The sequence below is a fragment of the Mustela lutreola genome, chromosome X (assembly GCF_030435805.1).
Source record: "Mustela lutreola isolate mMusLut2 chromosome X, mMusLut2.pri, whole genome shotgun sequence".
NCBI lineage: Eukaryota > Metazoa > Chordata > Mammalia > Carnivora > Mustelidae > Mustela > Mustela lutreola.
The window spans coordinates 66,290,944-66,307,083 of NC_081308.1; the positions used below are offsets into that span (position 1 = coordinate 66,290,944).

Consider the following 16,140-nt stretch of genomic DNA (forward strand, 5'->3'; position numbering starts at 1 on the left):
AATTAGGCCTCAACAAATTAAAAAAGATTGACATCATACCATGCATCTTTTCTAACTATAACACTACGAAACTTGAAGTCAACCACAAGAAAAAAATTTGGAAAGACCACAAATACATGGGGGTTAAACAGTAAGCTACCAAACAATGAATAGATAAACCAGGAAATCTAAGAGGAAATAAAAAATTACATGGGAAAGAGTCTACTCTTGATTCTGGGAAATAAACAGGGTTGTGGAAGGGAAGCTGGGTGGAGGGATGGGATAATTCGGTGATTACCAATAAGGAGGGCACATGATGTAATGAGCACTAGGTGTTATATGCAAAGAATGAATCATTGAACATTCTGTCAAAACTAATCAGGTACTATACATTGGCTAATTGAATTTTTAAAAAATTACCTGGAAACCAATGAAAATGAAAACATGACAGTCGGAAACCTTTGGGATGCTACAGAAGTGGTCCTAAGAGGGAAGTATATAGCAATATAGGGCTACCATAAGAAGGAACAAAAATTTCAAAGCAACAAACTAAACTTACACATAAAAAAGCTAGTAAAAAAACAACAAAGGAAGCCTAAAGCAGGCAGAAGAAGGGAAAATAAAGATTAGAGCAAAATAAATGATATAGAAACTAAAAAAGACCACAAAAGAAGAAATCAATGAAACCAGGAGTTGATTTTTTGAAACAATCAATAAAATTGATTAACCCCTAACCAGACTTAGCAAAAAGAAGAGAAAGGACCCAAGTAAATATAAGCACAAATGAGACGGGAGAAATAACAACAAATACCACAGAAATACAATTATAAGAGAATTATAAAAAACTATATGCTAACAGTTTGGACAACCTGGAAGAAATGGATAAATTCCTGGGAACATATAAACTACCAAAATTGAAACAGGAAGGAATAGAAAACTTGACGGACTAATAACCAACAAATAAATTGAGTCAGCATTTAAAAAAATTCCCCACAAACAAAACTCCAGAGTCAGATGGCTTCTCAGGGGAATTCACCAAACATTTAACGAAGAGTTAGTACCTATTCTTCTCCAACTACTCAAAAAAACAAAACAAAACAAAAAAAAAAACTGGAAGGAAATTTTCAAATTCATTCTAGGAGCCCAACATTATCCTGATACCAAAATCAGAAAAGACTCCATCAAAAAATAGAACTACAGGCCAATATCCCTGATGAACATGGATGCAAAAATTCTCAATAAAATACGAGGAAATCAGATTCAACAGTAATTAAGAGAATCATTCACCAAAATCAAGTGAGATTTATTCCTGGGCTGCAAGGCTGATTCATTACTAGAAAACCAATCAACATGATATACCACAGTAATTTAAAAAGAGGATAAGAACCATATGATCATTTCAATAGACATGGAAAAATCATTTCACAAAGCATAATATCCATTCATGATAAATCCCTCAATAAAATAGGTGTAGAGGGAATATACATCAATGTAATAAATGCCATATATAAAAAACCCACAGCTAATATTATCCCCAACTGGGGAAAATTGAGAATTTTTTCTCCATATTCACAAACACACAGTTGTCCACTCTTACCACTGTTATTCAAGATACTTCTGGAAGTCCTGTCCACAGCAATCCGAATACAAAAAGAATTAAAATGCACTGATATCAGCAAGGAAGAAGTAAAACTTCCACTCTCTGCAGATGAAATGATACTCTGTATAGAATACCCAAAAGACTCCACCAAAAAATTGCTAGGACTGATACATGAATTCCATAAAGTCACAAGACGCAAACTCAATGTACAGAAATCTGTTGCATTTCCATACACCAATAATGAAGCAACAGAATGAGAAATCAAGGAATCGATACCATTTATAATTGCACCAAAACCCGTAAGATAACTAGGAATAAAACTACCCAAAGACATAAAGACCTGTACTCTGAAAACTATAAAACCCTGATGAAAGAAATTGAAGATGACATAAAGAAATAGAAAGACATTCTATGATCATGGATCAGAAGAACAAGTATTTTAAAATGTCTATAGTACCCAAAGCAATCTACACATTTAATGCAATCCCTTTGAAAATAACACCAGTGTTTTTCACAGAGCTAAAACAAAAAATCGTACAATTTATATAGAATTATAAAAGACCCAGAATAGCCAAGACAGTCTTGAAAAAGAAAAGCAAACCTAGAGGCATCACAATTCAGGACTTTAAGTTATATTACAAAGGTGTAGTGATTAAAATAGTATATTACTGGCACAGAAATTAGACACATAGATGAATGAAATAGAATAGAAAACCTAGAAATGAACCTACAACTATACGGTCAACTCATGTTTGACAAAGTAGGAAAGAATATCCAATGGAAAAGACAGTCTGTTCAACAAAGAGTATTGGGAAAATAGGACAGCCACATGCAGAAGACTGAAACTGGACCACTTTCTTACACCATACACAAAACTAAATTCAGAATGGATGAAAGACCTCAATGTGAGATGGGAAGCCATTACAATCCTAGAGGAGAACACAGGCAGCAACCTCTTTGACATCAGCTGAAGCAACTTCTTTCTAGATATGCCTCCTGAGGGAAATGAAAGAAAAGTAAAAATAAGCTATTGGGACTTCATGAAAAAAACAAAAAAAAAATAAAAAAACAAAACAAACAAACAAACAAAAAAACCAAAATCAAACCAAACCAAAACAAAAAAACGAAAAAAAAAAAAAAACCCAAAAACCAAAACCAAAAACTTCTGCACATCGAAAGGAACAATCCACAAAACTAAAAGGCACCATATGGAATGGAGAAGATATTTGCAAATGACCTATCTTATAAAGGGTTAGTATCTAAAACACATAACACACTTATAAAACTCAACACCCAAAAAACAAATAATCCATTTAAGAAATGGGCAGAACCTGTACCCCTGGGGATAAAAATATATGTTTATAAAAAATAAAAAAAATGAAAAATAAAAAATTAAAAAACAAAAACAAAAACAAACAAAAAAAACCCACATACTTAAACAATGGGTCAAATTTAAAAAAGTATATTTAAAAAAGTATAAAAAATATATAGAAAATATCTTGATACAAGTGAAAAAGTAAGTACAACATATGGAATATATGAGCTGCAGTAAAAGCAGTGTGGAGATCAAAAAAAAAAAAAAAAAAGAAATGGGCAGAACACAGGAACAGACATTTTTCCAAAGAAGACAGACACAGGAAAAGATGCTTAATATCACTCATTATCAAAGAAATACAGATCAAAACTACAGTGAGCTATTACTTCAAACCTGTCAGAATGGCCAAAATGAACAACACCGGAAACAACAGGTGTTGGTGAGGGTGCAGAGAATGGAACCCTCTTACATTGTTCATGGGAATGCAAACTGGTGCAGCCACTCTGGAAAACAGTTCCTCAAAAAGTTAAAAATAGAACTACCTATAGTCTAGTAATTATACTACTTGGTATTTACCCAAAGGATGTAAAAGTACTAATTTGAAGGGATAAATGCATCCTGATGTTTATAGCAGCATTATCCACAAGAGCCAAATTATGGAAAGAGCCCCAGTGCCCACTGACTGATGACTGGATAAAGAAGATGTGGCATGTATATACAATGGAATACTACTCAGCCATATAAAGGAATGAAATCTTGCCATTTCCAAGGACATGGATAGAGCTAGATAGTACTATGTTAAGTGAAATAAGTCAGTCAGAGAAAGACAAATACCATATGACTTGATTCATGCAGAATTTAAGAAACCAAACAAACATGGGTGAAAAATGAGAGGAAAAACCAAGAAGCCAACTCTTCACTATAGAGAACAAATATGGTTACCAGAGAGGAGGTGTTTGGGGGATGGGTTAAATAGTTGATAGGGATTAAGAAGGGCACATGTTGTGGTAGCACCCTGTACCTTATTTATTGTTGAATTACTAAATTTTATACCTGAAATTAATATTACATTGTATATTAACTAATTGGAATTTAAATAAAAACTTGAAAGAGAAAAATGGAAAGAATGATAGTTGAAGGAAGATCAGTCAAAATAGTCAGTTTTTCTATAAAAGGTCAGCAGGAGTCAATACAGGAAGTTCCCAGGTGGCTGGGCAAGAAGTCTTTCCCTTTTTAACTATGAAGTTTGGAATGATTTATCTTCCTCAGTTCTAGTAAGCTGCCTTATTTGAAAACTGGACTTTAAGATAGAAACCCTGGACCTAGATAATTTAACAGGGTTAACACTTATAAAGGCATGTTTCCCATCTCTGTTCCTCACATCAGTGATTTTCTGTTTCCTCATCAGCTGCATTCACCCCAGGTACAGTTTTTGACAAGTACTACAATTTCTCACTCAAAATTTTTGTCAGTTGTTTTATTATTGGGATCAGCTGCTAAAAATTATACACTGATGCCTGATATTAGCAACATAAACACATGCTGGAGGCACAGTTGAAAAACATAACATCACGTGGAGACAAAGAACAGGTGATAGGTATATGACATGAGAACTTAACTTTTAGCTTTACACACACACACACACACACACACACACACACACACCTCATTATGATCCGAAAGTCTAGTGGGAGAAAGGTGGAAGGACAAAGTTCTACTTTCTCATTTTTCCTTTACCACTCTGCCTTTTAGAAAAGTAGACTACATGCCTATGTAGGCTTGCCTACATATACTATATATATATATATTTCTTTGTGTATTTAAACCATTCTTTTTTTTTAAAGATTTTATTTATTTTATTTGACAGACAGAGATTACAAGTAGGCAGAGAGGCAGGCAGAGAGAGAGAGAGAGAGGAGGAAGCAGGCTCCCTGATGAGCAGAGAGCCCGATGCAGGACTCGATCCCAGGACCCTGAGATCATGACCCAAGCCGAAGGCAGCGGCTTAACCCACTGAGCCACCCAGGCGCCCTATTTAAACCATTCTAAGAGAGAATGCAAATGATTTTTTTTTTTTTTTTAATTTTTTATTTTTTATAAACATATATTTTTTATAAACATATATTTTTATCCCCAGGTCTGTGAATCACCAGGTTTACACACTTCACAGCACTCACCAAATCAAATCTAGGGGGCCCTGTGTGGCTCAGTTGGTTAAGTGTCTGCCTTTGGTTCAAGTCATGATCCCAGTGTCCTAGGATCAAGCCCCATATCAGACTCCCTGCTCAGCAGGGGAGTTTGCTTCTCCCTCTCCCTCTGCTCATGTTCTCTTGTTCACTCTGTCTCTCAAATAAATAAATAAAATCTTGAATAAAATGTAGAAAATTTAACCAATGTAAATAAGGGCAGAGAAAGGTGAGCTGCTGTCCACTGATTAAATGAACTCAAGCAAAGCACCATGAGTCACCAACTGGCAGAATTGTTTATAAATATATATAGCACTCTATTATGTTTCCTGACATCTGACTGGTTATAAATCAAGGTATCACAAAACTGTTAAGAGACCTTCAAGCTGCCATCTTCCAACCTAAGCCACCTGTATATGCTACAAAAATCTGGCTATACTTGCCCTTTTCTATCTAATGGGCACTTATAAGGTTGACAAGCTTATATAATCTTTCTGGATACTATATTCTCATTACACTACTTTGGTTGCATTAACATGGTCCATATTGGTACTTGCTTTGCTAGGTGGAGAAAATGCTTCCTTCTGAGCCTCCTTACCTCGTGTTTCATCCTCGTTGTCTTCCCAGGGCTCTTCATTTGCTAGCAGTGGGTTTTGTGACTCATTCACAGACCTCATAGGGAAGGAGTGTCCATCACCAGGACTGTTGGGGAAAGAAAGGCAATGAGCTCCTGCAGCTGACACAGACCTTTTATGAATGTAATAAATCTCTTACAAATAGAAGGGGGTTCTTAGGAAGATTTAAACCATTTAGTTTATTTATTAAAACCATGGTGGAATACAGTTTTACAATAGCATCATTTAGTTGCTGTATTGCTTTCAATTTCTATATCTTGTTTGCACCAGTGTTAACTGTTTTGGTTTGTAAACAGCTGTTTAACTTGTTTCCCACAATGTCCAGTTATGGCAATATGCACACACTGCAGGCTTCATAATTATAATTTAATGATGATCACCTGAATTTATATCAAACTATCTTATTGTTTTGGTTCTAAGTTTTTAACAAATATTAGGAGATTCAGAATCATTGATATATTGGAGATAAGTTGCTATGAATTGGTGATAGATATTAATGTCTGAATGCCCCATTATTTGGCTTGTTATGGCAGAAAGGTTAATAGGAACTATGGGAAACAGCCAGAGTGAAGCATCTCTAGGTGTGAAGATTTGGGGCACAATTACCCTCAGGTGGGATCCACTTCATCGATATCTGTGGTAATCTAGGGCTACCTCCTTGGTTAATTACTCCGTCCACCAACAGATGGGATGCATTGGAGGGAACTATGTTAGTTCTGGCTAGAGTGGGCTACAGTTTGAACATTTGAGTATATATACCTGAATCCATTGCAAATTTATATATGAGTGACTTTTGGATTACTCATTTTCTATTTCCTATGCCTTTTCTTCTACTCATAATTGTGGTTAACTGGAAGTTGACAGATTTTATTGAAAGTTGTCTACAGAGGATGTAAGTATACTGATTATAAGTGAATGGGCTTTTTGTTTTTGTTTTTTTATTTCACAGAAGACCATTTTAGATCTTTGATGTAGTGATAGTGTGCGTATATTTGTGTGTGTATGTGTTAGTGGGGTGCAAATAATTGCTGGTAATGGTTATTAATCAACATTGCCCACCAACACAGTTTTGTCTTGTACTTTATAGCCAGGATAGTAGGATATACCATAGACCTTAAATAAATGAGCCTGTGAAACACCAACTGGTACCACTTATCTACTTAGAGCATTTTGGGGGTATATCTCCCCTCTGTTGTTTTCTTCTGTATATACTTGTACATATCTTTGTATATATTTTTAATTACAGAGTACATACCATTTGAATTCTACATTTTTCATTTAAAATAGAGTGAGCATTTCCCTTTATTGTGACAGTCTTAATAACTATTACTTAAGACTACATAATATTCTAGTCAATGGGGATATATATCATATTGTTGAATATTTAGGTTGGATGTTTCCTAATTATTGGCTGGAAATATTGTTGTGATGAACATTTTTATGCCTAGTTTGTCTTTAGGATAGATTTTTAGAAGTGGAATTACTGGACAATGGATATGTGGATTATTATGATTTTTGATACATACTACTAAATCCATTTATAAAGAGTACTACCAGTTTACACTGCCACAAAGCATAAGAATGTCCATTTATCATACCCTCACCTCCTGATTTCTCTTTATTAACCTAGAAATAACAACTTGGGGGAAAGAGTTTTTACTGGACTGTCATTTGCTGCAAACTACAATTAAAACTGAATTTCCTACTTCAAGGCATGGTCCAGCATCAACTTCTTTCAGTGGTAATAATTACCTACCTGGACCCAATAGGTATTAACCAGAACTTCTTGTTATCGCCAAACACCTGCTGGATATTTTTGATGACGCCAAGGTTGAACCCATTTTTCTCTGGGCCACTTGTAAACACTGGAGTACAGAAGGCCTCTAGGGCAGGATAGGGGAGTTGAAGAAAAGAGGAAGAAAGCAATAAAGGAACAAATTTCAGGACTATCATGATCTTGCAGTTCTCCATGAATGTGATTTGATGTTACAATATCTTTTTGTTGTGGTAGCATGGGCCTCTTATTCTTAGTTATTGCTAAATTACTTAAACAACCAGTTTAATTACTTAATACAAAGTAATTTTGTCATTAAATGCAAAGAATTGATACTCTGTTTTTTTAAAAGACAGAGGAAACACATAATGGTAGAAATTATTATAAGGAGCCATGGGGTAACTATATATTTTGTGTGGCTGCATTTAAGGAGTGAAAGAACAATCTGAACAGTATTTATTTGAATCTAAGTGGAAACAGCTGCCCAATGGTCTCCATTTTTAGAGCTGGGACTAAAGTAAAGAAGCATGAAGAGTTGGTAATAACATTGATTTTGTTTTGAAACATTTCAGAAATGAAGATGTTCACACTAAAACGTGCAATGTAAGAAATTGAGTTTTATTCCAGTAAAAATGTCAACAGGTGAACTATAATCAACTCAAAGACTGAGGAATTAGACCATGTTAGCGCCCCTTATTTCTAGACACCTATTTATCCCATTAAGCAAAAAATACTTTCACTGTTGGACAGGCTGCATCTAGCCTTCTCCCATTTGTTCTTTGTTTTCAGATTCTGTTATCGTGGAGTCTTTAGTACTTCTCTACTTTGCAGTTATGTCTAAGTCAAATGTGTTCATCTACCACCTAGCAACTAAGTGCTACAAATATCTGGTTTAGAAAAGGAATGTAAATATTTTTTTAGCTGTTAGCATTATTAGTGAATGAGTTTCAAATGTATACTGGCTTTTGTACTAAACTTTGCTCAATCTATCTTAGCTAAACATTCAACACTTTCTCCTCACTCCTACTGCATTTATTTGTATACAATGTAAATATTTGTTTCACTATACATGAAATAAAGTTGTTGCATTGGAATCCATCAGAAATATAATTCTCCAAATAACAGCCTGGAGTGTAGAGTAACCAAAAAAATGTTCACCTCTTGTACTCATTTTCTAGAAACTTGCTTATTCAGTGTATTTATCATATTCCCAGTCCTCCAAAGCCCCTTGATGACTGTAGATATCGTGATTTTTCGGCTTAGATTCTTTCTCAGCACTCTATCTTTGGATGCCCTCAATAATTTAGATTCTTTTATCTTTATTAACCTTCACCTCTCTCTTTTGATGTTCCCTTCTGTACTGATTTTTCCTCCACTTCCTCATGTGAACACCTTTCAGAAATTTTTCAAGCCATGAATTTGGGGAGTTATTACCCAATGTGAATTGTAAAGAGCAATGATCCATTTTGGTTTTGTGTGAGGTTTCATTTAATAATGCTTTATTTATTCATTATGGCTCTCCAGTTTGGTTAAACATGTTTACATCTGTCTCAGTTTGGAAGCAAAGGAATGTCACTATAAATAAAATGCTTCAGTGGGACTTTTTCTCTTCCTTAGGAATAAATAATTTGTAGGTCACTATTATATACATTAATGTGTTTCTTCCCTCATCTTAATAACCAGTCTTACCTAAGGTGGTTTTGTTTCTGCTGACAAGCCAACAATGGTAACCAAAGAGAATCACAAGGCTGACAAAAAACATGCAGGCCACAAAGAGGAGGAAAAGAACATGGAACTTTGAGTGAACACTGGGCAATTCCCCCTAGAACAGAAATAATAAACAAATAAAAACAACGAATTAAAGTGATATAGCTTGGCTAGTTTTTCTATATGTTAGCACTTTTCTCATATGTATAAAATGTCTAGCTATAATTAAAAAATAGATTTTATAAAATTTTTATAAAAGTTCTTTCTGTTGATTACCATACCTCATTATGGTTATACTTTCAGCTTACAAAGCCAAAATTGGATCCTTGATTAAGTTCAGTGTAAAACACAGTATATACTGCAAAAATTAGAAAATAGTAGTATAAAAAGGGTATATTCAGGCCATAACTGGTATGCAACTTCTTAAAGCTTGTACTCCATTTAGTTTGCAAATTATGAGTCACTGGGCAGAGGTGATTTTGAGGTTATATGGTTCATCCTCTTGTCTCAAAATGGGTTATTCTGAAATACTTTATATGTCATATTTCTTTGGATATATGTATATTGAAAACAGCACAATAATACACATAGGAAGTTAAAACACCTAGGTACAATTTCAAAATGCTCTACCTATAAGCTATAATCTGACTTTAAAGCTACTGAAAATTTTGTGTGGTTGTTTTTTATAGCTGAAGTAGAATGTGTTGGTATATCACAACCGGTGAGATTGCTCTTTAAACAGTAAAATCAAGCAGGATTTGACAGGCAATTGTAAAAGTAGGTAGCTAAACACTTTTATAGTTATTTGGGACATCTTATTTTCCATGTAGTACCAGCTTTCTTCTTTTACATGCAGCCATAAACCAGCATGCATACTGTGTAACATTTTATCTTCTAAAGAGAACTTTAGAAAACATTTTCAGTTTTGGAGTAAGAAGTTTTTTATTCCCCTCTTTCCTGTGCTGATCGTTGTTTTGGCATGATTAATTGCATTAAAGAATTTCCATATGCTTTGAGCAGTAAAGTTAAAGGTGATTCTTGACTGAAGTGGGTGTTAACATTAGGATCTAGTTCTACTTCAGTTTGGAAGGAAAAAATTAAGACTTGGAAACACTTGGAAAATTCAGATAGCACAGATTTTTTTTTTTCTTAGAGAAGATTTTTAATCATTTTGATGTAAGGAAATTTTGGGGATCTTTCACAGTATATATGTTTGAAGGATGAAGATTAGGGGAAGTCAGTTAGTCAGATGTTTTCAGCTGACAAGTATTCTGGGTAAAATTTGCATAGGGACAGAGCACCCAGGACACAGTCATCTCAAGGACTTCAACCTTCAGAAAACTTCATCTGAAGCTCCTTTCTGAAATGATCCCTCCACAAAATCTTGGCCTAAGCACCCAAACTGAATTTGATTGGCTTGTGTTTTTTTTTTTTTTTGAGTTTATAGAAAAAATTAATGTACAGTTTTGTAGTGGTTTTTGCCTAGCTGGGTTTTTGCTTTCATAATCTCTACTTTTTGAGTATGTTTGTTAAAGCTTTTACAGCTTACATTTACTTTACTTCTTGTCTTTCAGGTTGAATGGGTAATAGGAAATGTCTAGGCAAGAGGGGCTGATAGAAACTCAGTTCAGACCTTGGGTAGCTAAGCTGGAATTCTTTCCCTTCCCTAATTACTTTTATAGTAATTACTCTTATAGTCTTTTGTCTGCTAAAGGGTATCTCTTGATAAAGTCTCCCCCCCTTTTATTGTTGGAAGAGGTTGATGGCCCTGTGTTTAAAATTACCTTCCCAGGAGATAACTAACCTAAATTACTCAAAGCAACAACCACTAGAAACATTCAGGGGAATACTGGTAGAATAATACTACTATCTTGGTTCTAAAATAATTAATAGTCTCTATGTGGAGATTCATGGCCCAGTGTGGAAGGTGTATATTACTACTTTTTTCATAAGGCAAAAGATCAATTTCCTATCAAAGTAGCTACTCTTCAAGATAATATATAGAGGAAAAAATGGCCGATGATTGTGTTCTAAATTCTTTATTCCAAAGGAGCTATAGCTTCTCCATAGCAGGACCATAAAGGGCAGGCGGATATGTATGGTATAGTGTTTAAGATCTCTGGGCTTAGGATCAGATAGCTTCCAGTCCTGATTTTGAAACTTAAAGCTGGGTGATCCTGAGCAAGTCACTTAACTACTATGAGCCTCAGTTTTATCATTTTTAAATGAGACTAACAATTCCTGTTTTGTGTACTTTATAAAGTTGTGGTAAGAAGAAGATGAGACAATAGATATGAAAGTGCTCTGAAAATGGTAAAGTATCCTACAAATAGAGGTTGCTGTTCTTAGGAGAACCACTAGTCACCTTGATACATGGTTTATAGAATACATGGAAGTGTTTTCTTTTTATTTTAAGGTGAGACTCAATTTAAACTGAGAAAGCCTTCTCTAAACCACCTCAAAGTGCTTTCTGAATGGAGAGACTGCAAAGAAGCATTTTTCTGAATTGTCAATACCCTTTTCATTATGAGAGCAAGCCAAGACAGTTTCTTTTATGTCCCATTTGTCAGGCATGAGCTAATCTACTGTAGAGAAAAATGAAGGAATAAGAAAAGGACAAGCCCATGTTCATCTTGTGCTTGTGAATACTGACATATTTTTGGTAATTAATTCACATCCAAATATTATATTTCAAGAGTGAAAAAAAAAACATACATCACCTGGATGGCTGGCACTGTGGTATTTGATGACTGACTGGCTTGGAGGACCAAGGCAAAATGTGTAAAATGCAACATTGTTTACTCTGTTATGAGTTCTTAAACACTACCCTACTGTGAAGACCAAGTAAGGACTGTAGTGATGACCAAGGTTGACACTTTCCCTGCTGAATTGGATACGGTAGATTTTCTTTACATTCAGGGTAGTAGCTCAGTGTGAATGGGATGTCAAACAGCTCATGAAAACCTGAACAATAGATAAGAGATCCTGTGATGTGAAAAGGAGCCAAAGAAGAGATGCCAAGATAATGAAATATTTTGTATTTGGGGAAAATTTATGAGAAAATTTCATTTCTGCTTATACTTTTATATCTTGAAGAATTAAAAAAAGATTTTATTTATTTGTCAGAGAGAGAGAAAGAATGAGCATGAGCAGGGGAAGGGGCTGAGGGGGAAGCAGGCTTCCAGCTGAGCAAGGAGCCTGATGTAGGGTTGATTCCAGGACCCTGGGATCATGACCTGAGCTGAAGCCAGATGCTTAACCGACTGAGCCACCCAGGTACCCCATAATTCCTGATTCTTAAAGTCATTAAATATCTGAATTGATTAAGAAAGTTGGGAAAATGGAAAGCACATATCACTATAATTTTTTTCCCGTGTATGAATTCATGAGAATTTATTTATTTATTTATTTATTTTCAGCATAACAGTATTCATTGTTTTTGCACCACACCCAGTGCTCCATGCAATCCGTGCCCTCTCTAATACCCACCACCTGGATCCCCCAACCTCCCATCCCCCAATGCTTCAAACCCCTCAGATTGTTTTTCAGAGTCCATCGTCTCTCATGGTTCACCTCCCCTTCCAATTTCCCCCAACTCCCTTCTCCTCTCTAACTCAATATAATTTTTTATCCTGTATTTTCTATACTAGTCAGGATCAAAGCACTAATTAATAATTTAACTATTCTCAGGTATTTAGGTTCTCACTGCCTGTCTTTCTCCATTGTTCTCCAGTTTATTATAATCTTTAATCTGGTCACAGGATTCACATTCTTTCCTTGCTGCTTTATCTCTTCACTTGATGTGAGATATTCCTAATATATGGGCTCTTGTACAATTCCCACAGTAATAACTAATAGCTCCGCCTATCCTGGTCACAGGATTCACATTCTTTCCTTGCTGCTTTATCTCTTCACTTAATGTGAGATATTCCTAATATATGGGCTCTTGTACAATTCCCACAGTAATAACTAATAGCTCTGCCTACATCTGTCTTTTGCTATTTAGGTTCAGTTTGGACAACCTCCATCATAGAAGGTTATGATATTTTAACTACTGTACTGGAATTGTGGGGAGGGGGATAACCTCTGGAGTCCATTGGCATGAAATTAAAAAAAATTCACTATATTGCTGCCAGACCCAACACACATACGTAAAGTAAAAATCTGCCTTCAATTCTTTTGGAAATAGATGGGATATGATTGAAATTTAGTAGAAGAAATGTGAAATTCTCTTTTAGATTTCCCTATAATCATCAAAATCAAAATCATATTTCATTTGATCTTGGCGATGAGCCAGTGAAGCAGGTAACAGAGCCAGTATTAGAACTCAGTTTTCCTAATTCCCAACCCAGTGTTTGTCATACAAATTTCAAATAAGACTTCCCATTTCAGTTTGGTCATGTGTGAAGATGAGTCAATGAATCTTTCTGTCCAGTAGGAATTTTGCAACTCTCCTTTAAACAGGAAGTAAGAAAGTCTTTTCTGACAATGAGGGAATACTTTAGTATCCTTTTTCTTAGAAAACTAGAGATTCAAAATCAGTTTCAACATTTTTAAAATCTATAATTGGGAAGAAGTGAATTTTTTATTTTATTTTTTATTTTTATTTATTTATTTATTTAAAGATTTTATTTGACAGACGGAGATCACAAGCAGGCAGAGGCAGGCAAAGAGAGAGGAGGAAGCAGGCTCCCAGGACTCTGAGATCATGACCTGAGCTGAAGGCAGCGGCTTAACCCACTGAGCCACCCAGACACCCCGGGAAGAAGTGAATTTTTTAAACTTGACTAGGAAGTACATTGTAAAGAATCACTAAGAGTCAAGGGGTTAGGTTCCTAAAGATCTTAACAAGATTCTCCTGTATGACAGTAATTTGTTTTAGCAGAATCCTTAAATAACTAACTCCTAAATCTCAGAATATTCAACATGGGGAAACTTGTTTTGTGCCTTCCTTTCTGGTTACCTTAGCTATTTCAAAATGTAAAAAGAAAAGTTGGAAAACATCACAGATTGGAGTAGGTATGTGTTTTGGGGGTGATCTTTCAGGGTTATTTAACTTACTCTCCAATATTTGATGAAATAGTTGAAGACTGTTGTAGCAATGTACAGGCAGTAGAGAACAGAATAAGCTAAGAACTGAAGAAAGAATTTGTAGTTGGAAAATCCAATGCAATTATTAACCCTAAAAAAAAAAGAAAAAGTAATTTGAAATCAGGATCCATTGATTGAGAACACATGGATACATAAGTGAACACAGCAATGGAAGTACGTTACTCCTGCTGCTTCATTATGTGCTGTGTAGAAACTCAACAGAAACAGAAGCCCCTTAATAGAAACAGACTGGAAAAACAAGTTCGTGTCTCATTTGTTTTTCTTTTCATTTACAGGTGTAGACACCTGGCCTACTTAATAGTTCTGGACTAGTTCCTGATCCACCCAAGAAAACCTGAATTTTGGATGCTGAAAACATATTGCAATCTTAACAGCTACACTTAGTATAGAATGACATATTCTCTGTAGTTAGATGGTTTCAGATTTGTTCTCTAAGTCAGACATTCAAAATTTGGAGAAGAATTGCTGAAGTTAATAATCTAATAATATTTCAAACATCAAGATAACTAAAAACAGAATGAATTGTATAATGTCAAAGAAGAGAACTGTTTGTACTTGATTTCATTACTATACTCAACTACTAAAGCCAACAGACAAAAGACCATTAGTTTTGTGAGCCTAGGAATTTACTACCATACCTTTGGTGGTATTACTTATTTTTGCTTTAAAATGTTATGCCTCCCCTGTCCCCCATGTACATACAAGACCCAGTGATTTATGGTTAGAGAAACAAACATGTTAAAACTATGCTTAGGAGAGTAGGCATTTTGAGCAACTTTGACCCTTTCAGAGTAAAGAAATGAATCAAAGGAACATACCAAGGGCAGTGATGATCCATTTTTAATACACACCTACAAAAGAAACAAAATACATGTGATAAGTAGAGCTATGGAAATGAAATAACACCTCATAATTGAACTTGTCTCACCAGTATAATTACATGGTATCGGTACACTCATTCCTAGATTTCCACTATAAGCTACCACAAAATTATTTTGTTCTCAGTTATTTCTAGTATGAGCCAATCACAACACTTTACAGGATTATGCTGGCCGCAAGTTACATGCTGGGAAGTCTAAGATATCTCCCCTCATTTTGCTCAATATGCAGATTAATAAAAGTATAGAAAAAAAACATAGGGCTACAGTCTGTTAAAATAAAAGACCAATGGAGACCACCCTTGAAAATTTCCCAAGCTGACAAAACCAGTTTAGTCATACAAATAAAGCTTAATTTGGCTTATTTTATTAGACTGACTGGACCTGGGTCATTTCTTGCTTATGCCTCTGGAAATTTTTAGTAAAGCTTAATCTGTTTTCTAAAGTTGACATAAAGTAACCACTGACCAATTCTCTATCATTTAAGAAAATTCTGACTATTCTAACTAATCATTATAAAGAATAATTGTATATTCTCATAATAATTGTTTTCTCACTATATAAGCTGTTTTATAACAATATATCTCAAGCCTCATTTTTTGTTTTGGTTTGAGTGCTCCTGGTTTGCAAACTGTCTTTTTGGTGTGTACGCTATAAAATTTTGCTAATTAGGAGTCCCTGGTTGGCTCAGTTCATTGTCTGCCTTTGGGTCAGGTCATGATCCTGGGAACCTGGGATCAAGCCCTGCTTCAGGCTCCCTGCTCAGCCAGGAACCTGCTTCTCTCCTTCCCTCTGCCCCTCCCCTGCTTGTGTTCTCTCTCTCTCAAATAAATAAATAAAATCTTTTAAAAATATTTAAAAATTACCAATTACTACTCTGGTGATTGTTTTACTTTGGCTATTTCTGATATTTTGACAGATTTCTTTCAATCATTAATAAGAGAAATATGAGTG

At 35.0% G+C, this 16,140-nt stretch overlaps 1 protein-coding gene across 3 annotated transcripts in view; it reads right to left on the minus strand.

Moving 5' to 3' along the window:
• Positions 1-16,140, minus strand: part of ZDHHC15 (zinc finger DHHC-type palmitoyltransferase 15) — a 209,889-nt gene that overhangs the window by 60,578 nt on the left and 133,171 nt on the right. For all 3 annotated transcript variants that reach the window (XM_059156695.1, XM_059156696.1, XM_059156694.1), the window contains exons 6-10: positions 15,127-15,159; positions 14,258-14,378; positions 9,179-9,311; positions 7,472-7,598; positions 5,679-5,782 (exon numbers count right to left, since the gene is read on the minus strand). In XM_059156695.1, coding sequence (XP_059012678.1) covers positions 5,679-5,782; positions 7,472-7,598; positions 9,179-9,311; positions 14,258-14,378; positions 15,127-15,159 — 518 coding nt within the window. The remainder of the gene's footprint in view (positions 1-5,678; positions 5,783-7,471; positions 7,599-9,178; positions 9,312-14,257; positions 14,379-15,126; positions 15,160-16,140) is intronic.